Source organism: Anabrus simplex, chromosome 1 (assembly GCF_040414725.1).
Source record: "Anabrus simplex isolate iqAnaSimp1 chromosome 1, ASM4041472v1, whole genome shotgun sequence".
In the NCBI taxonomy this organism is placed as follows: domain Eukaryota; kingdom Metazoa; phylum Arthropoda; class Insecta; order Orthoptera; family Tettigoniidae; genus Anabrus; species Anabrus simplex.
The window spans coordinates 88,577,572-88,605,425 of NC_090265.1; the positions used below are offsets into that span (position 1 = coordinate 88,577,572).

The following is a 27,854-nucleotide window of genomic DNA, read 5'->3' on the forward strand; positions in this document are numbered from 1 at the left end:
ATATCACCCAATGCACTGTACGAAAAGAACACGACCCATTATCTCATTTGCTAAGGACTGATAAAATGTAAAAATTTTAAAATGTACCATGTAAAAAGAAATCTAATCTAATTCAATTGCTATTCACTGACCGAAACTTAAATACCCCATTTCTTGACCCTGCTGGAGGTGGAGACCCGATTCTCTATCAACACCTCTTTGATTCTTTGGGCACCCAGAGGTGTACATTTTAATTCTCCCATAAGATGTATGTACACAATGTGTTTAATAAATCTATATTATTATAACTACTATAAACCCTACTCAGACTGCTACACTAAGGAGAATTATGAACCAGTTTAAGTCTGCGCTCTTTGCCCGCTGAGTTTTCTAGGCAAAACATGCTACGGACTGCGATTGACCATTACTCATTTCACTTCTTCTGATACGTTATAAGAAATATTCGACCTGTCACATGAATGTGTTGCAAAAGAATGTAAACCTTTCTATAGAAAATAACCATGTCACTGCTAAATTTGAGCGTCCGTGTCTCAGGGAGCAGCGCGTCAACCTCTCACCGCTGGATTCCGTGGTTCAAATCCCGGTCACTCCATGTGAGATTTGTGCTGGACAAAGCGGAGGCGGGACAGGTTTTTCTCCGGATACTCCGGTTTTCCCTGCCATCATTCATTCCAGCAACACTCAATGCCATTTCATTTCATCTGTCAGTCATTTATCATTGCCCCAGGGGAGTGCGACAGGCCTCGGCAGCCGGCACAATTCCTATCCTCGCCGCAAGATGGGGCTTCATTCATTCCATCGCTAACCTGGTCAATGACTGGAAAACAGGTTGTAGGTTTTCATTTTTTCACTGCTAAATTTGCCCTGCTGAGTGACTCATAATGTTGAGGTGCTGGCTTTCTGACCTCAATTTAGCAGGTTCGATCCTGGCTCAGTCCGGTGGTATTTGAAGGTGCTTAAATACGTCAGCCTCGTGTCGGTAGATTTATTGGCACGTAAAAGAACTCCTGTGGTACTAAATTCCGGCACCTCGGCGTCTCCGAAAACAAAGTAGTTAGTGGGACGTAAAACGTATAACATTATTATCTTTGTTATTACCGCTAAATTTCGATTGTTTGTCAACAATGTGAGCTTAATGGAAGAGATAATTAATGAACATTTATCATTTTGGGAATGTTACCAGATTCTACGCCTCTGGTGTATTTTTTCTTCAATTTGCACAATTTCCAAAGTTCCCTTGATTTCATTTCTTGAAGAATTAAGTTTATATGCGTTTATACATTTATAAATAAAACTCAAAGGAATTGTGGCAGAAAACTGACATGATATTAGTACCTTATTGACTGGAGCAACGTTTAGTATTCTGGGAGGAAGAACATTTGGAATGTTAAATGTACATCAGAATGTGTACCACAGACAGCATTGCCAACCATTTTCAAACAGGAGTCCATGAAACAATGTTTACCTGTCGACGCTGCATATGTACTAGATACAAGTAGGAAACATGACATGGTTTAGCATTCTATTTGGTCTGTTGAAGAGACCTATGCTTGTGAATGACACATTAGCAATTCTAAACGGACAATTCTATCCCAGCAGTAATCTTGTGAACAAACATTATTTGAGAATGAACAGGATATGTGACATTAGGATTTCAGCTAATATACTGTATAAGATAAACATGAATAGAAACTTCGGATTTTGTAACTGTATTCAGATTAAGTGATGTTATAAGGCTCTTACCGTGAAAATTCAAAGGTAATATAAAGTGAAATGAAAGGGTAACGACAGAAAGAACCATAGTAAATATTCGTATACAATTCGGCAAATTGTTAATTGGAATGCATTAACTTAAACAAGAAGATTTATCTGACGCTTCTAGAGAAATCTCCAATATATTATAAATTTTATGTAAATTCATGTATGATGTTGATGTAAATGTGCATTGTGTCGTTCAACTACTATGACACTTGTAAGAGAATACGTTAAGTTTTTGTATATATTTGCATAGAATTACTATAAGAATATTTATATAATCATTATTATATTACGGTATACAAATTTAATTTTAATTTTCATATGAATTTCATTTCTCGTTATCATGAATATATTTTATTCTCCTTCTGTCGTTATAAAATCTCTCGTTTTAAATAATTGACTGTAATTATGTATATTATTCATATTGCCTCTTTATTCACTTTCTAAACTATTGCAATCAGACTTTGCCACAAGGATATATCAATGGAAATGGAAATAATAATAATAATAATAATAATAATAATAATAATAATAATAATAATAATAATAATAATAATAATAATACGTTGTACACAAAAAATTCAGGGTCACTTGTCACAATGATGTATAATGTACTGTATTTCATTACGATTTCTATCTGCGCTGCGAAGCGAAGTTACACCTAAAGCCTAATGGTAAAAATTGTTATTATTTCACTCCAGGATTCAAGCAAAGTAAGGAATATGAACAAATAACTGGAATTTTGGATGAGGATTTATACGGTTCATGTAATAAATAAGATAAAAGAGAAAAATCGTCTTGTTTTAAAATATTACGTTGAAGGGGTGAAAGTTCCTATTGGGGATCACTATAAGTACCTACATGTTAATATAAAGAAAGATCTTCATTGCTGTAATCACATAAACGGGATTATAATTAAAGTTTAGATATTTCTCACATGGTTAGGAGGCATTTTGAGTTATAGTAAGGATGTAAAGGAGAGGGATATAAGTCTCTGGTGGCCACAATTAGAACATTTTACAAGTCTATGGGACCCTCACCAGGATTACTTCATTCGAGAACTGGAAAAAGTCCAAAGAAAAGCAGCTTGATTTGTTCTGAGTTATTTTCGACAAAGAGTGTCCTCCTTTCAATTAAATATTGAGTTTGCTAAAATTATATCAGGTGTTAACACATATTGCTACCTGAAATATTTTCTAGTAATCTTTGCCTAACCTTTGAATGGAAAGAAATCAGTCTGCTAAGTCATCATCCCGGATCCTCAAGTAGCACTACAAAAGGCATGCAGTTAGATGGATACCGCGAAAGTCGAGGATATCTACAGTATGCTAATGTATACAGTATTAGGCAGGATGGCGCCTGAGTTAGTTTGGCATAACGTTTATCCCATAGCCAGAAAGTGCTCTTGTGGCACCTTTAATAGCATCAAGATATACTGGTTGTGCTCTGAATGTCATTACCTAGAACCCCCTCCCATATTTTAGCAAATTTCGTACTGTCACAGCTATCATTAGACACAGAGAGACATCATTAGGTGCTTTATTACACTATAAGCTTGATTAAAAGGTCTATACAAAAACATTAAATCAATTATATTATAGCAACAGTAAGTAGAAATTAAGTATGGGAGAGGTAATCCATCAATTAGCCGCCCCTATTAGGAAAAAGGTGATCGACCTCCTAAACACTTCGTATGAATATTAACTACTTTAATTTGTTGTTACCAAGCTCGATAGCTGCAGTCACTTAAGTGTGACCAGTATCCAGTATTCGGAAGATATTGGGTTCGAACTCCCCTGTCGGCAGCCCTGAGGATGGTTTTCCGTGGTTTCCCATTTTCATACCAGGCAAATGCTGGGGCTGTAGGGCTACGGCCGCTTCCTGTCCACTCCTAGCCCTTTCCTGTCCCATCGTCACGATAAGACCTATCTGTATCGGTGCGACGTAAAACAACTTGAAAAAAATCTGTTGGTAAGATGCAAAATTGACATTTTTCAACCATCAAGCGGATTTTCTATTTCTTATTTTGGTGGAAAAAGAAAATCCAGTGCATGGTACTTCAGATCAGGGAGTACAAATGGTGTCTAACAATCGCCAATGGTGATGATGTCCGGTATTTTTTAATTCCTAAGTAGTCCAGTGTCTCCTTAGGAATTGTCCCTCTAACCTCATAGTTTCCAGACAAGAATGTAGTTTTTAAGAAAGGTGCGTAACAATTCCAGATAAATATGTGGCCAAACAATCAAAACTGAAATTACAAGCATGTTCTGAACATCGAACAGTACTGAATGACACCAGAAACAGAATATAAAGAAGGACAAAGGTTACAGCAAGATTGATGTACAGCCCACACCACAAGGGGGTCACTTGATCTCCTACAACAACACTTAGGAAGCCGCTTGGTTTCCCATGAAACGGAATTCGTATACCCTTGCCACTCCCCGAATCTCACATTCCCACATGCCTATATATTGGCGTGCTGAAAGAATTATTTTTCCAGTCAGATGGACCACCTAGGAATGTTCCTAAAGTACAAAAGAAAATACAGCAATTTCTTGTGATTGCAGAAACTTGTGTTCATCAACATGTTGGACAATCTACTGGGCCATTTTGAACAATGCGTGGCAGGTAAACACATGCTGTACCAACGCAGTTATATACAGTACGTACTGCTCTCGCCACCTTGCATGTTATAATGATGTATCTTTGTGTTCAGAGCAAATGACACCAGAAACAGAATATAAAGAAGGACAAAGGTTACAGCAAGATTGATGTACAGCCCACACCACAAGGGGGTCACTTGATCTCCTACAACAACACTTAGGAAGCCGCTTGGTTTCCCATGAAACGGAATTCGTATACCCTTGCCACTCCCCGAATCTCACATTCCCACATGCCTATATATTGGCGTGCTGAAAGAATTATTTTTCCAGTCAGATGGACCACCTAGGAATGTTCCTAAAGTACAAAAGAAAATACAGCAATTTCTTGTGATTGCAGAAACTTGTGTTCATCAACATGTTGGACAATCTACTGGGCCATTTTGAACAATGCGTGGCAGGTAAAGCTGAACATTTTGAACACATTCTGTACCATCATCATCATCATCATCTGTTTACCCTCCAGGTTCGGCTTTTCCCTCGGACTCAGCGAGGGATCCCACCTCTACCGCCTCAAGGGCAGTGTCCTGGAGCTTCAGACTCTTGGTCGGGGGATACAACTGGGGAGAATGACCAGTACCTCGCCCAGGCGGCCTCACCTGCTATGCTGAACAGGGGCCTTGTGGAGGGATGGGAAGATTGGAAGGGATAGACAAGGAAGAGGGAAGGAAGCGGCCGTGGCCTTAAGTTAGGTACCATCCCGGCATTCGCCTGGAGGAGAAGTGGGAAACCACGGAAAACCACTTCGAGGATGGCTGAGGTGGGAATCGAACCCACCTCTACTCAGTTGACCTCCCGAGGCTGAGTGGACCCCGTTCCAGCCCTCGTACCACTTTTCAAATTTTCGTGGCAGAGCCGGGAATCGAACCCGGACCTCCAGGGGTGGCAGCTAATCACACTAACCACTACACCACAGAGGAGGCGCCATTCTGTGCCAACGCAGTTATATACAGTAGGTACTGCTCTCGCCACCTTGCATGTTATAATGATGTATCTTTGTGTTCAGAGCAATTTTTTTTTTCTTTTGCAATTTAAGTTCTGTTTGTTCTTCTGCATACTGTATTTAGGGGGAAACAGGTTAACCGGCTTAGATCATACTTTCGTTTTGCCTGCTCTTTTCAAATATAAAGAATGACTGTTGGGGGTAAAGTGTTAATTCTTTGTGTGAATATAACTGTATAAAAAACTGAAGGGATTTATACGATGATTTAAAATTTTCAGAGATCGCAGATCACACTTTACAGCAAGATGTGGGAGTTCATGAATTCCCGGAAACACGTGTTTGTACGCACGTATGACGAGGGAATACGCCGCGTTCGTACGTCCAAGGGAAAGTACGCCCTGCTGATTGAGTCTCCCAAGAATGACTACACCAATGAGCAGGAGCCCTGCGATACCATGAAGGTTGGACGGAATCTCGACGCCAAGGGCTTCGGTGTCGCTACTCCTCTCGGATCCCCACTCAGGTAAATAAACAAAAATAAGGAAGTATTCAAGGTAACTACTACCGTTACTACTATATTACTGATAGATTCCCCAATCAGGAACTCTCAAGGATTGGACTCCTAATATGTTCATCAGAACAATGGTTATTGAAAGTACTCGAGATTATATCTTTAAATTTGTTTGATATATAGCTATCGGCATGAACATTTTTTGATTCATCACATAGAGTAAAAGAGGTGATTTATAATATTAAAGGAGGAGCTGAGTATAGAAAATGCAATTGCATCGATCATGTTCTCGGGGGATATTCTGTCTTTTAAGAAACTCCAGCGTTTCGTGAGAAATAGTGCCTCTCGCACCAAACATCAGCCTGACAACTTCCCAAAGATTTATGTCATACTTCCCCCCCCCCCCCCTGGATCTTGACAACATATTTGGTAAATTGGTCGCTTCACTTGGGGTACTTCGCGCGGCAGATCGTCATTGATCTCGAAGCAAATTATGGAGTCGATAACAGGACCAAACTATTTTGCTCGATCGATGATGACATTATCAACTCTCCTTGTTGAACCACCTGCGGAAAGGCATCTTACTTATTCGTATTCCTCGATGCTGTCGCATTTAGGAAGGCTGCGATCAATCTTTGAGCGCGCTCTGTTGTCAACGTAAAACACACAAATTTAATAATAGATTTTGATAATCGATTTTTATCCTTAAAAAATTGGCGGTAGGATGTTGATATTGTAAGAGCCGCAGGATTTTGAGGGTTTCGTAGACTCATTAGAAATAAAGGAAAAAAAATATTATGTGGATAATACATTTTATTCAGTAGAATGTGGTACACTTGGAATGAGGGTAATAACTCTTTGTACTTTGGGTCTCTGATATGAGAAATAAGAAACATAATTTAAGACGTCAATATTTCTTTTTCAATATTAAATTTGTATTCTATACAACTGACCACGATGTATTTACAACGACGGCTAACCTCCAAATGAGTGCGCGAATCAACACAGCGCCGTCTTATAACAAGAGTAGACGTCTAACGTCACACATTTAACACACATTTTCCTTACTTGAAGCGCTACGTTTAATTATCTGTTACTTCAGACATTAAACATAATCGTACCGGGCGAGTTGGCCATGCGATTAGGGGCGCGCGGCTGTGAGCTTGCATCCGGGAGATATTGGGTTCGAACCCCACTGTCGGCAGCCCTAAAGATGATTTTAAGTGGTTTCCCATTTTCACATCAGAAAAATGCTGGGGCTGTACCTTAATTAAGGCCACGGAAGCTTCCTTCCCAATCCTGAGCCTTTCCTATCCCTTTGTCGCCGTAAGATATATCTGTGTCGGTGTGAGGTAAAGCCAATTTCAAAAACAAAAAAATCGTAAGTTGAATACTTTTTTATTTACAATAGAGGACCGACCAGACAACGAAACAGAGGAGGAAAACTTTGTGAAGTGAAGAAAAAATCACAAAATCGCCACATTAATACTCATCTATATATAGAGGCCTTCCACCGAGAACTGTGTCGACACAACGGTGGTGCCATGTCCAGAGCCACAGCTAACACTCGCCGTGTACAAGTCCCGTATTACAAACAAGAAATTTTAATCATTATATGGAAAAGGAATGCAATTATAAAACTGCAAATACACACAATTGAGGAAAAGCTATCAAAGTAAATTACATACAACAATGTATGCATTCCAGGTATAAACATTCAAAATAGTCATGTTCGCCTGGATTGTACGATGGTCAACAGGCTAATTACCAATATTGTTTTATAGACATTTATTTTGCACTTATTGGAGTAAAAGGTATTGATATTCATTATTTTTGAATAATTATTACAAAAATATCTCCCAACATATTTTTTTAAAAAATTTTAGACATAAGAGTCGTTAACTCTACATCGTACACTCATAATGGAAATGTCCAATTATTGTTTCAGCCTACATCTACACAGACTTAGCAAATATGAATTTGTTTAATCGTTCAGACTTCTTATTGATAGTTCCTTGTCCAATGCGTGTTTTACAATCAATACATCCTTTTAAGTTTTTGCTACGGTATAAAAACACACTGATGTATCAAAACAGAAGTTCACGGAAAGAAACAACACTTTAATTTAATCGATTAGAGATTTCAACAGAAAGTACACTTAGTTTGAATGACTGTACATTTTGGCCATATGGTTTGGGTTACGTAGCTATCGGCTTGCATTAGGGAGATACTGGGTTCGAATTCCACTGCCGGTAGACCTGAAGATTTTTTCCGTGGTTTCCCATTTACGTCGCACCGACAGGGATAGTTGTTATGGTGAGGATGGGATAGGAAAGGGCTGGGAGTGGGAAGGAAGCAACCGTGGCCTTAATGTCATCATTGAAAAAGTCTAAAGAGCTTGAATATTATAATACTGATGTAAAATCGCAATCGATTTCTAAGTCCACCGGACTGAGTAACTCAGACGGTATAGCACTGGTCTTCTGAACTCATATTGACGGGTTCGATCCCGGATCAGTCGGATTCTATTTTAAGGTGCTCACATTCGCCACCCTCGTGTCGGTAGATTTACTGGCAGAACCACTGCGGTAACTTCCTGCACCACGGCGACTTCAAAATCCGTGAATGTAGTCACTGGGAAGTAAAATCAATACCTTTATTATTACAGGAGCCACAACATTTGTCTATATCGACGAAATCTGGCTTCAGGTGCCTCAGCCTTCAAAAGTTTCAATTTTACAATTAGCTTTACGTCGCACCGACACAGATAGGTATTATGGAGACGATGGGAGAAGAAAGGGCTAGGAGTCGGAAGGAAGAAAACATGACCTTAATTAACGTACAATCCCAGCATTTCTCTGGTGTGAAAATGGGGAACCACGGAAAACATCTTCAGGTCTACCGACAGTGCAGTTCGAACCCAATATCTCCCGACTACAAACTGATAGCTACGTGACCCAAACCAAGTGGCCAAATGTACAGCCAATCAAGTTAAGGCGAGTTTCTGATGAAACCCTTAATGAGGAAAATGTGACCTAGGTTCATTTATCTGATTTAAAAAATCATGTACATTCTAACTTTGTCATGACTGTGGAAGTTCTAATATCTTCATACGAAATAAGTTCATTTTAGTGTTCTCCTGAGGACAGGTAAAACAGAAGCATCTGGTCTCTGCACGAATTATATCATTTTCAGAAAAATATCTAATACAGACACAAGCATATTTAGCGGGCTCAGAATCAACTTGGAACATAGCTGTAATTAATTTGTTGTGTTTGACTTCATCATTAAGGGACGCAAATAGCTTATTGAAATAACCCTTCTTTATAGTATCGTAAAGGGCTAAAATTAGGAAGGAAACATTCATGGACCTAATTAATGATGAGAAAAAGAAAAACCACGGAATACCACTTTCAGGGCTGCCAAGTCTAGCATCCCACGAATGCAAGCTAACAGCTTAGTACCCCAGAACTCATAACGAAATCAAATGGTCCTTCGTTATTTCGGAGCTAACTAGACGTGCACGCATCACACATACACTACCTTTTATACTATATTACACTTACTAATTATAATCTCCTTTTTAAACAGTTCCCACTTCTCCATTACATCGATGTTTCTTTCTTTGGTTCTTCTACACCATTCCTTTCTATCTTGGACGATTTTCTACCCCCAAAACTTTATTTCAGATATCTTCTTCCACCTTTATTTCCGTCTAATTTTCGCTCTTCCTTTATACTTCAGAATTCCCAGTTTTCTGACTTTCTACATGTTTATACCACCTTAGCCTTGATTTCCATATCTTACTGCTGATCGGCACCCCCCGACCCCCACCCCCCACCTAATTGTCCCACCTATGCAGTCATTCTTTGTAATAATAAAATACTAAATTTGTTAGACAAGTCATAAAAGTTCAGCGGGTTAATTATTTTAACCTAGCAGTGGCTTGCTTTAACATTAAACCGCACAAAATACAATATTATAGTAGTCAGAATCATTTTACTACAGGAAGTTTTCCTGGTGAATTTTTCGTAGTAATATGTAATTATAACACTAACGAACACCCTCAATAACGTTGAAATAACAGCAAGAATGTGCAGTCCAACATGTATACAAGACGCTTGCTTCTACGTGGGTGCACCACATCTGTGACGTAGTTTACGTAGAAATGTCAACAGTAGTAGACCGGAACGTATCGGGTAGACCGTGTCACAGTCTAACATTTCTAACATCTATACGCAAAAATTCAGAATATAAAGCTTCGGTCTGGCAAATAAGAATGCAATAAAGTTAAGAACGAATCAATGCACATAGACAGAAAAGCTAAAAAACTCAACCGCTTCGTCGAATGCCACAGAAGAAAAATGAAGGCACACCAAATATATCTATAAACAAATTACATTACAGTTGTGCGAAAGAACAAGAACGCAACAAATAACTTTGTTCTTATTCACCTCGTACATTAGCCTCTATGGCTCAAGCGGCAGAGCGCTGGCCTCTCACCGCTGGATTCCGTGGTCCAAATCCCGGTCAGTCCATGTGAAATTTGTGCTGGACAAAGCGGAGGTGGAACAGACTTTTCTCCGGGTACTCGGTTTTACCTGTCATCTTTCATTCCAACAACACTCTCCAATAATCATTTCATTTAATCCGTCGGTCATTATTCATTGCCCCAGAGGAGTGCGACAGGCTTCGGCAGCCGCCACTAAATGGAGGCTTCATTCCATTTCTGACCCGGTCGGATGACTGGAAACAGCCCGTGGATTTTCATTTTTACCCTTCATAATGTAACTGTGGCATTTGTGCCGTGGGATACTTTTCAATAAAAATATAAAAACCAAACCCCATGGCGCAACAGCCCGAAGGTCCATGGCCTGCCAAGCGACTGCTGCTCAGCCTGAAGGCCTACAAATTACGAGGCGACGTGTGATCAGAACAACGACTCTTCTCGACCATTATTTCTGGTTATCACACCGTCAGATACTTCTTCAATTGTAATCACCTAGACTGAGTGGACCTCGAACCAGCCCTCAAATCCACATAAAAATCCCTGAACTGGCCGAGAATCTAACACGGGGCTTCCAGGTAAGAGACAGTTATGCCACTTCCAAACCGCGGCGCCAGCACTGAATAAAAATATTTTTTTCTAGTGGCTTATGGCGATGATGGAATAGGAAAGGCCTAGGACTTGGAAGGATGCGGCCGTGGCCTTAATTAAAGTACAGACCCAGCATTTGCCTGGTGTGAAAATTGGAAACCACGGAAAACCATCTTCAGGGCTACCGACAGTGGGATTCGAACCCTCTATCTCCCGGATGCAAGCTCACAGCCGCGCGTCTCTAACAGCACGGCCAACTCGCCCGGTCAATAAAAATGTAGCCTTGATAAAATTATTCAAGACGTTTTGAGAGGCGTTACTCAAGAATTGGACTGTGGTGAGTAACAGTCGTCTGATTCAAAGTCGAAACACAAAGATTCGCTGCCGCCAATGTTTATTGATTTTATACGTCTACATTTTAGTAGATGACACAAGGATACTATAATTCTAGTTTACTTTCGTGGCAGCTTATTCCGTGTTTACTTGTGTGCCCTAAATGATTATGGAACACATTCGGGGAATGTAACCCCCGTCGCCATTACACTATAATTCTAGTTTTCATTTAGGTAAGAATTGAAGAAAATCTCGGAATTTAATTATATGGGTATGAAGATCAAAGTAGAGAAGTAATGTGTAATGTATATTTAAAACATATTCCGGTATAAATGTAGGATATCTAAATTCTGCTGTATTCTCAATGATACGCTTCTCGTAAGTGAAGCAGAAACGATCGTAAAACCCCACTCTCTAACCTGTCACATGGCACGAACAACCAATGCATGCAGAGCGGGACAAAATGAACAAAGAACAAATCTTGATTTATGTAACGTAGCAGGGAATGTTCGCAAGCTGACCTTGTTGAAATCGATCGCTAGGCTTGCTGCGGAACAACAATCTATCCTAGTTTCAGAACTCAATGAGCCAAAGGCTGTTAATCTTCTTCCCTTTCCTATCGATTAGTTTTATAGTTGTAGCGAATTCCGTAGAGAATTAAATGATAATGACTTTAAACAGAGCATCGATGTCAACTCACTTGTTGTATTTTTGATACTTAAGTCCGTGTTTGCGCCACGGCACTGGAAATAAAAACAACTGTCTGTTCTCTAAATTAAAGTATAAAGGTTTTATTGTGTAGTTTCCAAGTAGGTCACGCAAGGCCCACAGGTAACTAAACCAAACCAAAACCAAACCCCATGGCACAATAGTCACGAAGGGCCATGGCCTACTAACGACCACTGGTCAGCTCGAAGGCCTGCAGATTATGAGGTGTCGTGTGGTCAGCATGACGAATCCTCTAGACCGTTATTCTTGGATTTCTAGACGGGGATCAGATAGCTACTCAATTGTAATCACGTAGGCTGAGTTGACCTCGAAGATTAGGGTCGCGCAGCTGTGAGCTTGCATTCGGGAGATCGTGGGTTCGAACGTCACAGTCCTCATCCCTAAACATGGATTTCAGGGGATTCCCATTTTCACACCAGGCAAATGCTTCGGCTGTAATTTAATTACTGCTTACTTTCTTCCTTGATCCTCGAGGAACACTTCTGGATATGGTATATTTTACATACTAGGTCACATAGCATACATACAGAATTTATCTTTGATTCATGAAATAGGCCTACCTTGTTGTTACACATTTTGAAATGAAAACCGTGAATAGCCAATTTTGTGATTATATGTTGAGCCCGTTTCCAACCATTTCCAATCCGTCATGGCCAGCGTCAAATGGAAGTCGTCCCAAATGTCCCTCTTTCTTTTCCTCTTAGATTAGTCATCAGTTTATCGTATACAACACCTCCTAGTAAAGTAAGATTGTATCTGAGAGCCTCACTCAGGAAAGCTTCCCTCGCAAGCTCGTAAACAAGTCGAGATCTTGTCGTCTTTGATACATTCAGGACTCGGTATAGGTATCTAGATTTTATATTACCGGGTGAGTTGGCCATGCGGTTAGGAGCGCGAGCTGTGAGCTCGCATGCGGGATATAGTGGGTTCGAACCCCACTGTCGGCAGCCCTGAAGATTATTTTCCGTGGTTTCCCATTTCCACACCTGGCAAATGCTGGGGCTCTACCTTAATTAAGGCCACGGCCATTTCCTTCCCATTCCTAGGCCTTTCCTCTGCCATCGTTGCCATAAGACCCATCTGTGTCGGTGCGACGTAAAACAAATAGATTTTATCTTTTCCAGATCTTCTAATTGCTTTACCACTCAGAAATTCTCTTATGATCTCAAGTCCGTAAGTTAACACTGGTAGCACTTATACTCGAAAATGAATGGAATTCCAATTTTAAAAGTGTACCGTTTGGTCCTTTGCTAAGTATATCACAAAATACCTTGCCCTCTGTGTCGTTTTCCTAGAGGTAATCGCAGATGCCTTCCTTGGTTATATTAGGTTCCATTCCTCATATAATTATTATATGTCCATGAATTTATTTCTGTTGCCCTTATCTTGCTTTCACACTTTCTCGTTCCTATTATTGGTCTGTTTCTCTCGGTGGCTGGATCATGAATATTGCCAGTTTTCCTAAATCCTCTTTCATTTCTCCCTTTCTGCTTCTACACAGGGTGACCCAAACGTCCGTTAACATTTGACGAGGCAGAGAGGTAATATGTGACACACATAATTGGCATGACATGGGTTGTTATTGACGGACACCAAAATAAAGTACACAAACTGGCCAACAGATGGCGTTTCATACGCTACACAAGCAATAATTAGCGCAACTATCGAGGTTTAGCAAACACGGTGCTCTTTATAAAACATGCTCAACATGTCGGCCGTCTCAACAATGCCTGTAGTCGAGGGACAATGTTGTGAATAGCACTGTGCAGCATGTCGGTAGGTGTAGTGAGAAACTGCTGTCGGATGTTGTTATTTAGCATCCCTAATGAGGTCGGACGATCCCGGTAGACTTGCGACTTCCGGTAACCCCACAACCAATATATACATGGATTGAGGTCGGGGGACCTGGAAGGCCAAGCATGATGGAAGTTATGGCTCAGTACGCGATCCTCACCAAATGATGCGCGCAAGAGATCTTTCACACGTGTATCAATTTGGGGGTGGAGTCCCATCCTTCATAAACGTCGTACCTGCCAACAGGTGTTTCTCGGCCATGCTAGGGATGATGCCATTCTGTAACATATCGGCGTATGTCAAGCATGTGTGGCCGTTTCTACCTGACGTATTGCTGTCCAGCGCCATCTGTTGGACATTTTGTGTACTTTGTTTTGTTGTCAATGAGATTCCATGTCATGCCAATCATGTTTGCCAATTATTACCTCTGTACCTCAAATATTCCGTGAAGTATTGTCTCGTGAAATGTTAACGAAATTTCGCGTCACCCTATATATTCCAGTTATTCTCGTTTTCTAATTGGTAGTCTGTGAGTTCTCGTTCTTACATTACTTCCCTTCCTCTTCGCTATTTGTCATCGATAAATCGAATCTGTGACTGCTACTTTCTGGTTGTCTTTTGGAGTTTCTTCTTCACCCTGCTTTCTTCAATGGGATTCGCTCTTTAGCTATTATTGTGGAGAGTTCCTGGTTGTGTGATGTTCCCTTTCCTTGCTCTGTGCCAGGGGGACTGAGGGTCGTTCTATTTGTATAGATGATGTCATTTAATTTTTCCATGTGTCTTTTTGTCTCCGTTAATATTATCGCTTTTATTCCCTCTAACTTCCCAACGGAGAATCATTCATTTTGGAGAAGACGATAGCTGTACTTGATCCACTGCAAGCATTACGGATGTACCCTGAATACTTTCCTGATCCGAGGAAGTTCGACACTGAGCGCTTCTTTCAGTTTTATTCCTGATGGTGTGGGGACCATGGCAATGTTTTGGGATAAAGTTCGCAGACGTTGAAATGAAGGCTGGGCTCGTAACTAGCATTTCACATTTCAAGGTATGCAGAACGCCAAGGATTACAGCCACGATTAAGAAGGGTCCATTCACTTGTTTGCTAATAAAGGTGGAATATGGTTAGACTTCGCGAGAAGGAAATAATTCAATAATATTCTCATCGTGAAGGGTGGAAACAGTTTTTCTAAATACGCTCTTGTTCCTCATACTAATCCTGGATGGTACTATTCATCGCACGACTTAAAACCAACTCGGATTGTTGCAAGCGATGTTTCCGTGCACACACATCTATCGAAATCAGCATAGTTTAAAGGTTCTGCCTCATAATTTAGAGATTATTTTTCGATTTGTGAGCGATAGCTGTGCATTTTAGTCGACTATTCCTTACTTTATAACTTTACTGGGCAAGTTGGCCGTGCGGTTAGGGGCGCACAGCTGTGAGCTCGCATCTGGAAGATAGTGGGTTCGAACCCCACTGTCGGCAGCCCTGAAGATGGTTTTCCGTGGTTTCCCATTTCACACCAGGCAAACGCTGGTGCTGTACCTTAATTAAGGCCACGGCCGCATCCTCTCAATTTCTAGGCCTTTCCTGTCCCATCGTCGCCATAAGACCTATCTGTGTCGGTGCGACGTAAAGCAAATAGCAAAAAAAATCTTTATAACATGTCTTCGTCATCTTCATTAGCATTACTTGATTTCTCAATTGAGTGGTTTCGGAGGTTTCAACATTAGACTTTGAATTAGATGTTCGTAAGTTCAAATCTGGCTTAGCGTAACTTCCGTACAAAGGAAAGTCAAATGGTCTAGTGTCAGTTACTTTGTGTAGTACATGTATCATCTTCCTCTTGGAGTGAGGAAATTCGTTACGGTATTTTAATCTATGGATCTATTTTTTGTGTGCAAAAGAGCTGAAAGCATGGTCGCTATCAGGATAAAAACTGAATTTTCCAGTGTTCTTTTCCACAACAGTTCACGCACAAGAGGTAATATTTATAATTTCCATTGCTAAACAACGTTGTGGAGTACCCTGTCAACCAGGAACTATCCTTGGGCACAATACCCATGAACTAACGTACTATGCATACAATATTGCACTACACAAGAGACAAGAGCATTATTCTAAGAAATCCAAAATTCAGAGACAAATTCATTTACCAAACACAACAGCTTAGGCTATAGTTTTGTTAATTCTGTATCAGCCGTGACTACCGTTGGCTATGTGAATAGAACACAACCTTCTGCGGATGCCTTTGTAGTTAGAAGAGAAGGACTGTTTGACCAATTTGGAGAGGAAACTGTTGGAACAGCAGTCCATCTTGAAGTCTCTTCCTACTTTAATTCCAGGTTTCTCGGAACTGTAATCTACGTGAAATGCATGGACTTGGCGAGTTTTAATGACGATCTCTGGTCCTTGAGAACGTTTCCTCCACATTTCTAATACAAAGTGTTAGTCTTAAAGAACTTCGGTTAGCATCGCTTATAAGCTTCAACATAATATATGCTGGGGACTATAACACTGAAATTTTGCTGACTGCTTGAGTCTAACAGTATATAGCTGTCTATTGCTATTAAGTTATCTTTCAAACAGCTTACGCATATCTTCTATACGCATTGCTGTTGAGAAATCGCATCAGTCACTGACTTATACCTATGTCTTCTCAGCAAAACATAATTTTCTGGCACACTTGTTACAATAGGAATACCACTTGCTTTGTGGCATTCTTATACAGAACGGTTTATCTATCCCTATAGGGTCTACTACTACTATTCAATGCTTTAATGTCTCCCCTAAAGGGGGAGGCGGGCCACTTAGACGGTTACGCCGTCTCTCAGGCTAGGAGATTTGTTTCGGTGAAGGAGATGTGCGGAGAAGGTGAGAGGGTTGGCAGCTTTGGTCTATACTAAGAACTGTCCCAGAATTCGCCTTTGTGAAAGAAAATGGAAAACCACGAAAGAGCATTCTCAGGACAGCCGACAGTGAGGACCAGCCCTTCTTCGTCTCCCGAAAGCAGAGGCGTAGAGCCACCACAGAGCCGTGGCCACCTCTCCTCTGCTCGGTTGGTCGGTCGGAGAGCAGAACTGTCGGACCAGCCGAATCCCACTCTGCAGCCGCTGATCCCTCTATAGATCAGAAATGTATGCTATGTGCTTTACGTCACACAGACACAGATAGGTCTTATGGCGACGATGGCATAGCGAAGGCCTAGGAGTGGGAAGAAAGCGGCCGTGGCCTTATTTAAGGTACAGCTCCAGCATTTGCCTTGTGTGAAAATGGGAAACCACGAAAAACCATCTTCAGGGCTCCCAACAGCGGGATTGGAAGCCACTATCTCCCGGATGCAAGCTCACAGCTACGCGACTCTAACCGCACGGCCAACTCGCTCGGTATATTGAAAAATGACAACGTTTCAACCGGTGAAATGTGTTCCAGTTGTATATTGTAATTTCTTCTTCACAAAAAAATTCAATGAGCCTCTCACGATGACGACGACTTCTGTACTTTTTAAAGAAAAATACGTTTCTTTCAGCGAATGTCTCATATTCATTATGATGACAGTTATATCTATCGGCAGGAGTTCAAACTACTTCTATTGCCTTCCACAGAGCAGGCAGTGAACAGAGATACTGGGAATAGGGGAACATTTGAAGGAGTGAAAATGGTACCAGATATTGATTACAAAAACTATGCAATCACGACCATAATACTTGAACTGTTAAGTAACAAATGCTATCTTTTCGTGAAGTGAATAGATCATTTTCACTCAATCGAGCTAGAATTCTAGCTCGTTGTTTTCACCATTCTGGCATATGCAACCAAGTTATCTCCATCCATAACAACGCGATAGAAATCCTTTCACTGAGTTTGGGAAGTGGCATCTATCACATATTGATCGTGGATGCTCCGTTGTAGGTGTTTCACGGGTAGTGATAGGATTAGGGTGAGATGTTTGGTTGTCAATAAAGTGCCTTTGATTCAATTGGGTGAGGTTGTCATTTTTTTTGCACGTAATAACCTTAACGTCATCTATTAGCCTAAGAGTGAACCAAGTCCTAGTGCGTGGTTTGAAATTTTTACGTACTGAAAGTGATGACTGACAAAAGAAAATAATTAATTCTCCACATTGAAGTGAGTTGTCATTTTGGAGTAAGTAGCACATTAACTCATTTACTGGCAGCGGACTGAATCTTCTTCTGCTGCCTGCTTTAAAGTGTTCGCATTATAGTGAGCGATATTAGCACGTGCCAATCATTCAATATATTTGTGTTCCGAGCATTTAAGTTACTGTGTAGTATACATCATCTCCTTTTACTCGTATTACAATGACTGATTTAACGAGTGAATTAAAATTTGGTGATTATTTATGGGGAGGTCATGTTAATTATTTGATCCACGGTATTATGTCCAACAAACTGTTTTATTCCCATTGGAGCTCTGGACTTCACTTGGCCGGCTATTCGACCACACATACCCTACTTATAATGAACAGAAATGTATAAAACACTCATGATATCACACACTGAATATGTGTTTATTATGATGGATTCAATATAAACAATTACGGTAGCTTAATCACTAATACTTTGTTGCCACAACATCAGGATTTTTAATCTCGGTTATTCCTGATTCCTATCGTAATGTTTTTCAGGATCGTTAGCCTAACACTACTGTAGAGTAAATGCCATCGCTTTTGTCAAATATGTCATCTTGGACAGAAATCCGTCGGAAAAAACATTAGATCCATGAAAGGAATATTCGATCGTCACAGGTTGTGTGAATTTCCGGGGCTAAATAGACAAATTTTAAATCATCTGACCATCCACGTACTAAAACTCTATGAAGAAGACCAAAATTAATAAATAAAGGTGAAAGTGACTAACTTAGAAAGAAATATGCAATACAGGGAGAAAACACTGAAGCTAAAAATATATGTTTGGAGACAGATGGACTGAATTAAGTTAAGTCGGAGGAAGGAGAGAGTAATATTCTAATTTTGCATACTGCTTCCACCGAGCTCGATAGCTGCTGTCGCTTAAGTACGGCCAGTATCCAGTATTTGGGAGATAGTGGGTTCGAACCCCACTATCGGCAGCCCTGAAGATGGTTTTCCGTGGTTTCCCATTTCACGCCAGGCAAATTCTGCGGCTGTATCCTAATTAAGGCCACGGCTGCTTCCTTCCCATTCCTAGCCCTTTTCTGTCCCATCGTCACCATAAGACCTATCTGTGTCGGTACGACTTAAAGCAACTTGCATACTGCTTCGTTTCACACGAGAATTATACCAGAAGGTGCAGAGGATATAAGACAGCAGTAGATCAGCTGCTGAAAAATGAAAAGTGATCTTGCTAGACGAAGACATCTGACAGTTCCAGTTACTCCTCACAGTTACAGAGCAGCTCTTGTCCAGTCAAGTTTAACATATTATTTACTATAACCCCAAATTCATATATTTAAATTATATGGAATTAAATTAAGTGCAGCAGAGCCAATTTCAGTGAATGGCTCCTAAATCTCGGCAAGGAAAAACTAGGTCAAAATTGCATTATCGAGGTTACATAAAACCATATTTCAAAAAAAATATTGTACAGGATTTATTTAGTTCATCTTTTCATTCAAATGAGAGTTCACGTTTTAAGAAGTAGCAATTTTGTGCTCAAAAAACGAACGCGTTAATGTCATCAACCAACGGGTTCAATAGATGACCAAATAATGTACATCACAGGCTCCGTAAAGTGCTACAGCAATGAAATTAATAAAGCTGGTCTATCCAACGGAACAAGATTGACTGTACTGAAGCTGGGCAATATAGTTCACTCAGAAATTATAACGGAAAAACCTTCACGACGAAGGTACTTTATTTCAAGGATGTATTTAGCACCTACTAATCCTTGTTTGTCTTTCGTTCTTAAGTGGAGAGGATTTTCTCTAAATTTAGCCTTCGCTATCGCAAGGAATACGTCACAAGAACAAGTTTGCAGAAATTTAGGATAAATCTCTCCACTCCGGTGTTAAGTCATGAATAGCTATATGTAACTTTCTCATGGGTACACAGATCTATAGACGTCAAAAAAAACTTCCATCTGCCGAGCTGAGTGGCTCAGACGGTTGAGGCGCTGGCCTTCTGACCTCCACTTGGCACATTCGATCCTGGCTCAGTCCGGTTGCATTTGAAGGTACTCAAATACGTCGGCCTCGTGTCGGTAGATTTACTGGCACGTAAGAGAACTCCTGCGGGACTAAATTCTTGCACTTCGGCGTCTCCGAAAGCCATAGAACTAGTTAGTGGGACGTTAAGCTAATAACATATTATTAAAACTTCCATCTACAACTACACACGATTATGGTTTGTAAGAAAATACTCTAATACCTTTTCTGATCCCTTTCAAGTACCGTATATGTAATAAGATAAGTGTAACTTTTATTCACAAGATATATTAACAATCTATTAACATTTTCCAGTTACTTCTTAGTAATTAAGACAGTTGATCTAGTGTTTTATTCACAAGATGCATTGACATGTTCATTACATATTTCAAATTATTTAACACATAACTTAGTAATTTAGACTTTCGAAGACAGTTTGTAATAAACTGAATTCTGTTAAAATTTGATTTAAGGTGTTTCCAATAAATTATCATTTGTCCACTGTTGTCATTCCACGTCATACTCCACTGACAGCTCTGAACATTCTGCTTATTCGAGCACTTCGTCTCCTTTCTCCGAAGTCTTTCTAGCCTAAAGTTTACAAAATTTTCGAAACACTACTCTTTTGTCGAAAATCACCCTTACAATCTGTGGTAGCCGCATCAAATTGAAGTATTATTATTATTATTATTATTATTATTATTATTATTATTATTATTATTATTATTAATCTGGTTCCATGACTGAGTGGTCAACATTTTAACTTTCGGGCCATGCGTCCCTGGCTTCGATTCCCGACAAGGTAGAGTTATCTAATCGTGAAAGATTAATTATCTTTGCTCGGAGACTGGTTATTTTTGCTGTCGCCGACATTCCTGCAATTTGCACACCACATACGACACTATCTTTCACCACACTAATACGCAGATTTCCTTATATGGCAGACACCTCCCAGGCTTTGCTGGTCTGCTTTAAAACGGCTACTTCCTCCGGAGATGGCAGAACGAATGTAAATTAAACGTATTATTATTATTATTACTATTTTGATCAGCATAAGTTGTTCAATTAAACGAGAAATGCATTTTTATTAATAGAAATGGCACCATTTGGAACAAGAATTTCTGCATTACCTCAAGATTCCAAATGAAATGGGTAATAATTTTGTATACTATTTGCCTGTCAAAGAAAAGTATGTAGTATTGAAAAACAGATATTCTGTTTCTTACCTACCTAAACTAATCAATATTCATTGTATCAATACGACACCATTGTGTTAATGTTCTTTTTCTCTATACCTTATAGACCGGAATCTTTCTACTCAGTACGTCAAATAGCTTTTTGTTCTCTCTGCTGTACGAAGCGTGAATATGTGGTCATTTATCAAGCGAGAAGAATTGTGAGAGTTCTCTTTAGATCAAGCTTGATTTAAATAGTAGCCTCGTATCTATTCCTAAGATCTCCTGCTGTGAGAATTTTAATAGAAACTATTTAACGAGAGCTATTTATCTGAATTGTAAATAGAAACGGAAATGAGGTTGAAGTAATTGTGTAGTTGTGTTTCTCTCTGTAGATACCCTGCAATAGCATAAGCAAGGGAAATTTACTGGCCGTTTACTTGACATGCAGTATTCAATACTAATGTTTTAGTTCTTTCCAAATAACTATCGTAATCAGTTGTTCAGATATTCAAACGGCAAAAAATATTGAACCTGAACAGTTCGCTTGTGTTATAATCAAAGTATTCCTAACTTATGCACAATGCAACTAACAAGAAAATCTGAGGTATTTCTCCGTATGTTACAAAGCATGTTTTGTCTAAATTGCATCAATAAAAGGTGTGTTATTGTTAAATTATTTATACCAGGCGGCCCGCGAGCGACGTACTTTCTATTTACAATTGTCCCGCACGCACTATTGATGCGTGGGATGCCTAATCACTTGTTTCTAAAGGAGCGCTATAACGTGCTGTATTGTGGATGTTGTGAAATAAATAGCAGTCATTTTACTGCACACGTTCCATAACAGGTTGCACTTATAAATACGCCAAAGATGCCGAAAATAAAATTGCATAACTTATTAATTTATAACACGTGTAGACATTCCACTCTATAAAAGAGTTGTTTTTATGAAACAAAAAAAAAGTAATAGGCCTACTGTTCGGCGAAATACGTGTGTAGAAAGCAGACGTTTGTTCGGAGCTTCGTCTGAATTCCGACCAGATTCTCCACAGATTAAAATGATGTCTGTGTGTTTGTCGTTGCTGAACACACTAGCCATTGCCGATAAGCAGACAGCAAATGCAGTGCTTCTGTACTATACACCAGCCTAGTACTGTGCGGTCGAAAACGAGATTTAGACGAGTAGCACTGAGGAACATGCTGCGAGCGACCGTCCGGTTGTTATCTCTTTATATTCTGAAAATGAATGCCCCAGTGAAAAATCAGTTAGTAAACATCCCATTCATCACTTGTACATGCGCGACATTTATAAGTAGAAAGTACGGTGCGCACGAGCCGCCTGGTATAATTATTTATACGCATATCTGTAAGTATACCGCAAACTATTTATTAACATGCATCGTTTTAGTGTATTGGCAATACAGAAAATTCTTAACGCATAAAACGTAAAACAGTCACGGATATAAATTAAAATCACATCAGAATGGGAATGAAGAATGAGAAGAATATACTATTAATGAGAAGGAAAATAATATCTGAAAAAGTACTGGGTTTTTCTATATCATTCATTTATCGATACGGCCATCTGTGGGCGACGTTTACACAATATACCTGCCCTTCTGTCAAGCAGAATAACGCTCTTCTCTCTGCACTTTCGTCAAAGATCTTTAGGTCTTTGGCTTCTCATTTCTCGTTCTTCCACCCGAGATGTTCCGTGACTAGGCCAGTGACTTTTCGGGTACATACTTCATTCCAGCAACATTCAATCTAAACGTTGTTCCCTTCTGTATCTCTTTCTCCTTGGCACCCAATTCTGATACTTCCTTGTGCACCTGCGCAAGCCGCTCTGGCTGTGTTTTCCACTTTTCTTTCAGAATAAGTATTCTATTGGCCAGCCTCTCTTGATTTATCCTTTTAATGTGTCCATTAAATTAAGTCTCCTTTTCCTCATCGCCGTCGTAATTTTTTCGATGGTTTTTATAAGAGTTCCTAGTTCGAACTCAACCGGAAAGTATGTTTTTCTTTTGCTACTTTTCTGGACCCAAGATTTTTGGAAGGGATATTCTTTCTATTTTATAAGGTCCGAATCTGCCACCCATAAAAGCACTCCGTTATCATCACTCTGCAGTAATGTTTTAATTTGGCTTGCATGGAGATGGACTTTGAATTGCAGCTGTCATGGCACAGTCTGAATGTCATATCCATCCTTCCCCACATTCTCTTTTAATGCCTCCGTTTCATTTCTAATGGAAGTGAGAATTTCTCCCAGGTATTTATATTTATTTACACGATGGATGTCCTCACACTGAGTTGCAATTCTGTCCGAGTTATCAACATCTACACAAATACAATTTTCAATTTAGTCTGTACAATTAAAATTCGTGACCTATACTTCCCGTTTATCGCGAAATAAGTTTATCATCATCATCATCATCTGTTTACCCTCCAGGTTCGGTTTTTCCCTCGGACTTAGCGAGGGATCCCACCTCTACCGCCACAAGGGCAGTGTCCTGGAGCTTCAGACTCTTAGTCGGGGGATACAACTGGGGAGGATGGCCAGTACCTCGCCCAGGCGGCCTCACCTGCTATGCTGAACAGGGGCCTTGTGGAGGGATGAGAAGATTGGAAGGGATAGGCAAGGAAGAGGGAAGGAAGCGGCCGTCGCCTTATGTTAGGTACCATCCCGGCATTCGCCTGGAGGAGAAGTGGGAAACCACAGAAAACCACTTCCAGGATGGCTGAGGTGGGAATCGAACCCACCTCTACTCAGTTGACCTCCCGAGGCTGAGTGGACCCCGTTCCAGCCCTCATACCACTTTTCAAATTTCGTGGCAGAGCCGGGAATCGAACCCGGCCTCCGGGGGTGGCAGCTAATCACGCTAACCACTACACCACAGAGGCGGACTGAAATAGGTTTGTAAAATTCTAAAATAGTTTCAGTTCAGTTTTTACTGTTTTTTGTTGTTGTGATGTCACGGTAAAATAATTAAACGGACTTTAATGAAGCTCATACCTAAGCTCAGGGAGAGTCAGTCTTTATATACACACATATAATCCATCATTCAGGAAAGTAACTCTTAAAGGTTTGCCATAAAACACAGTATTGTCATGTTATCTATTTAGGGAGTATAAGAGTTTCGTTAAAAGAAGTACGAATCCACGCACAGCCACCTCGGAAATCGTAGCTAGGTAATATTCCTTGATGCCATATCTGTCCCACAACTCAGCCATCATCGCCAGTATGGCACCTCTTGCACCTACTAATAAACCATAAACGGTGATAGAGTTTACGTGGTATTTCTACATGATGTAATTGGATCCTGGAACATAAATAGCCTGTTTCTCGGAGTGCACATCGTGCGGCTATTGTTAATACACAGTGGAGCAATTCTTAGTCTATTCGTATCAGTACACTGCAACATGAAAACGTAGAGAAGGATCATACTTGATTGTATAGAATAAGTATAAAGTATAATATCAATCTAACAGTCAAACTCTGAATTATACTACGTTTGCCGACCACTGCGCTGCTTGCCAAGGCACGTCAGTACCATACATTAAACCTTCCTGTGTGCAGACTACAGGAGCCATAAGGTAGCTCACAGTTTGCGCTTCGCTACATGCAAATAACGCAGTATCGTAATCACCCATTTCTGTAAAATTTCCTCTGAGTCTTCCCAATGCCGTTCGAAGTATGTTTAGGGTTTTCCAGGTTTTCGGATCGTACTCATGACTTTGAGAATGTTCTCCTTCCGGTAGTAACCATGCAAACTGTTCTGTAGTTTGGGTACCCCCAAAGTTCTATTTTGTTTCATTTTGAACTTTCGTTGAAAACTGGAGTATTTGGAAGTAAAATCCTTCCAGGTTTTAATCTCGTATATGAGGAGAGTAATTTACATATTGCAATGGTCTTAGTTTTATCTTGGAGCGCAGCAATTTCCCCTCTAATCAAAGGTGGAGCTATAACAGCCATTTGTTGTACCTTGCCACTTCGTGTTGGTCTGAGGCAACCTGCGATGAATCTGCACGAATCATTTACCCAGAACATTGCCTTGCAGGACTGTCAACGTGTACAGTTGTACCTCAGAATAGTGGCTTAGTAATATTAAGGGAGCCAAAGCTAGAAAGAGCACAATTCTTCGTTACTGTTAGCTAAAAGTTGTGAAAATTGCCATTACGAATAATTTATTTTTGATAATAAGTGAGGTGTTTGGGTCATAAGTCCATAAACTGGTTTGGTGCAGTTCTCCATCCCACCCTATTCTGTGCTAAACTTTTCATTCCTACGTAACTACTACATCTTACATGCACTCTAATCTGTTTGTCACATTCATACCTTTGTCTACCTCTACCGTTTTTACCACCTACACTTCCCTCAGAAACAATCTAAACAAGTTGTGGGTGTCGTAAGGTGTTTTCTATCATTATATGTCTTTTTTTGGTCAAATTTACCCAAAATCGTTCTCTCCTCACCAATACGATTTTTTACCTCTTCATTCGTAATGCGACCTATCCATCTCACATTCAGCATTCATCTGTAACACCACATTTCAAAAGCTTCTTTTCTCTTTCTTTCTGAGCTAGTTATCATCTATATTTCTCTTCCGTACGAGACAAAATGCTTCAAAAACATATTTTTAATTCCTACATGAATGTTCGAAATGAGCAAATTTCTTTTCTTAAGGAAGGCCTTTCGTGCTTGTGTCCGTCTGCATGTTATGCCCTCCTTCTGTCCTCATTAGTTGTTCTTCTACCCAAGTAACAATATTCATCTACTTCCTTTAAGACTACATTTTCTAATCTAATATTTCCTGCATTTCTTGCCTTTGTTCGACAGCACTTTATTAGTTTGGATATATTTATCTTCACATTGTACTCCTTCTGCAAGATTGCTATCACTCAGCAATTCCTCCAGATCATCTGCCGACTCAGATAATATAACAACATCATCGGAAAATCTCAGAATTTTAATTTCCTCCCCTTGGATTGTGATTTCTCATCCAAATTCCTCTTTGATTTCTTTGGCTCCTGTATATAATACGATGTTTCTTTATAGTAACGATCAGAAATTTATCTTTCGTTTATAACGACTATTAAAGTTTAATTTCTTAATTAATTATATGTAATTAGGAACATTGTTGGCCCCGTGATGTAGGGGAAGCGTGCCTGTCTCTTACCTGGAGGCTCCGAGTTCGATTTTTGGCCAAGTCAGAGATTTTTACCTGGATCTGAGGTCCACTCAGCCTACGTGACTACAATTGAGGATCCATCTGACGGTGAGATGGAGGCCCTGGTCTAGGAAGCCAAGAATAACGGCCAAGAGGATTCACCGTGCTGACCACACGACACCTCATAATCTGCAGGCCTTAGGGATGAGCAACTGTCGTTTTGTAGGCCATGGCCCTTCGGGGCTGTTGTGCCATGGGGGGTATTAGGAAACTGAAGACTGTGAATTTTGTACAATGTAGCACTTATACGATGGTTTTACATAACGGCAGGCTACGTAGTCACGCCATATAAAATATCTCAATAAATAAAATAATAAAATTGTATGGCAGTCTTCGGCCTCTATCGATCAGGAGGGTGATGAAGACGACCATCGATATGAGAAGGAAAACATGAAGAAATCACTCGAAGGTGAAGTGAGATGAATGGCCCCTTTTAATTTGTCTCGCTATTGGTACCATTTGTATCGGCTTAGGCTCGTTTTCTCTCTGCATTCATTTGGCAGCTGGGATGTATGGGTTGTACTAGATAATGGTGGTGGGCACTCTTACACTTTGCATGGCGTTACCATTTATTGTGGGGTGTCTACTCGTAATATATTTTAGCTGTGGTAACAATAATTTCGTGTGGCTGTCGCTAGCCTGGTACAGACCTTGTAAAACAGACCCTGCCACGAGGGTGGGTGGCATCTGTCGTGGGTAAGAAACTGTGTGTTATTGTACGGAAAGGTGGTGTATGAGTTACAGTGATATTGGTGACAGCACAAATACCAAATTTTATTTTCTCCCAGGGGAATTAACTTTTAAAATTAAAATCCCCGACCCGAACGGGAATCGAAACCTGGGCCCTTCGAACCGAAGGCCAATACGTTGATCATTCATCCAAAGAGCCCGACTCAGCTGCGAATAACTATGGCGTAAGAACTCTGCTAATTTGATCTGTTGATGCCTACTGCTTGGTTGGGTCCATCATGAAACAAGAAAAACTTGACAGAACACCACAATGTCTACACTCACACGCAGGCACATAAAAAAGACGCACGGGGTATTGATGCAATAATGGTGAAGAAAATATGCTAGTCGCAGCCCTGCGGTAGAGGAATGTAGGCTATTCACGATATCCTAGATCTAGACTGGAGAAAAGAAGAAGTAGGTAAACCGCCACGGCCTACTCTAGGAGAAAAACTCTGGTGGCGATAAAAGAAGTTATCCGCTCTTTCGGTACTCCCAGTGAGCACAGCAGATGTAAGTGCTGTAATGATTTAGAGCTAAATCAGTAATGTGCTAGGTAGGGACAAGCGGAAAAGAGAAACTCGATCATAAATTACAACTGGCCAATGTTTGAAATGTTTGACGCACTCGTCATAGCTCGTTAAATGGGCTTGGAGAATGCATCAGTTGTACAGAGAATTAAGAGAAAACATACATAAAGGTAACGATATATCGCACCATATATTATGACAAATTTCGAAATCAT

General features: G+C 40.2%; 1 protein-coding gene across 1 annotated transcript in view; it reads left to right on the forward strand.

Moving 5' to 3' along the window:
- Nucleotides 1-27,854, forward strand: part of LOC136861791 (glutamate receptor 1-like) — a 373,013-nt gene that overhangs the window by 262,000 nt on the left and 83,159 nt on the right. Inside the window, exon 14 of the mRNA XM_067138845.2 lies at nucleotides 5,640-5,884. Coding sequence (XP_066994946.2) covers nucleotides 5,640-5,884 — 245 coding nt within the window. The remainder of the gene's footprint in view (nucleotides 1-5,639; nucleotides 5,885-27,854) is intronic.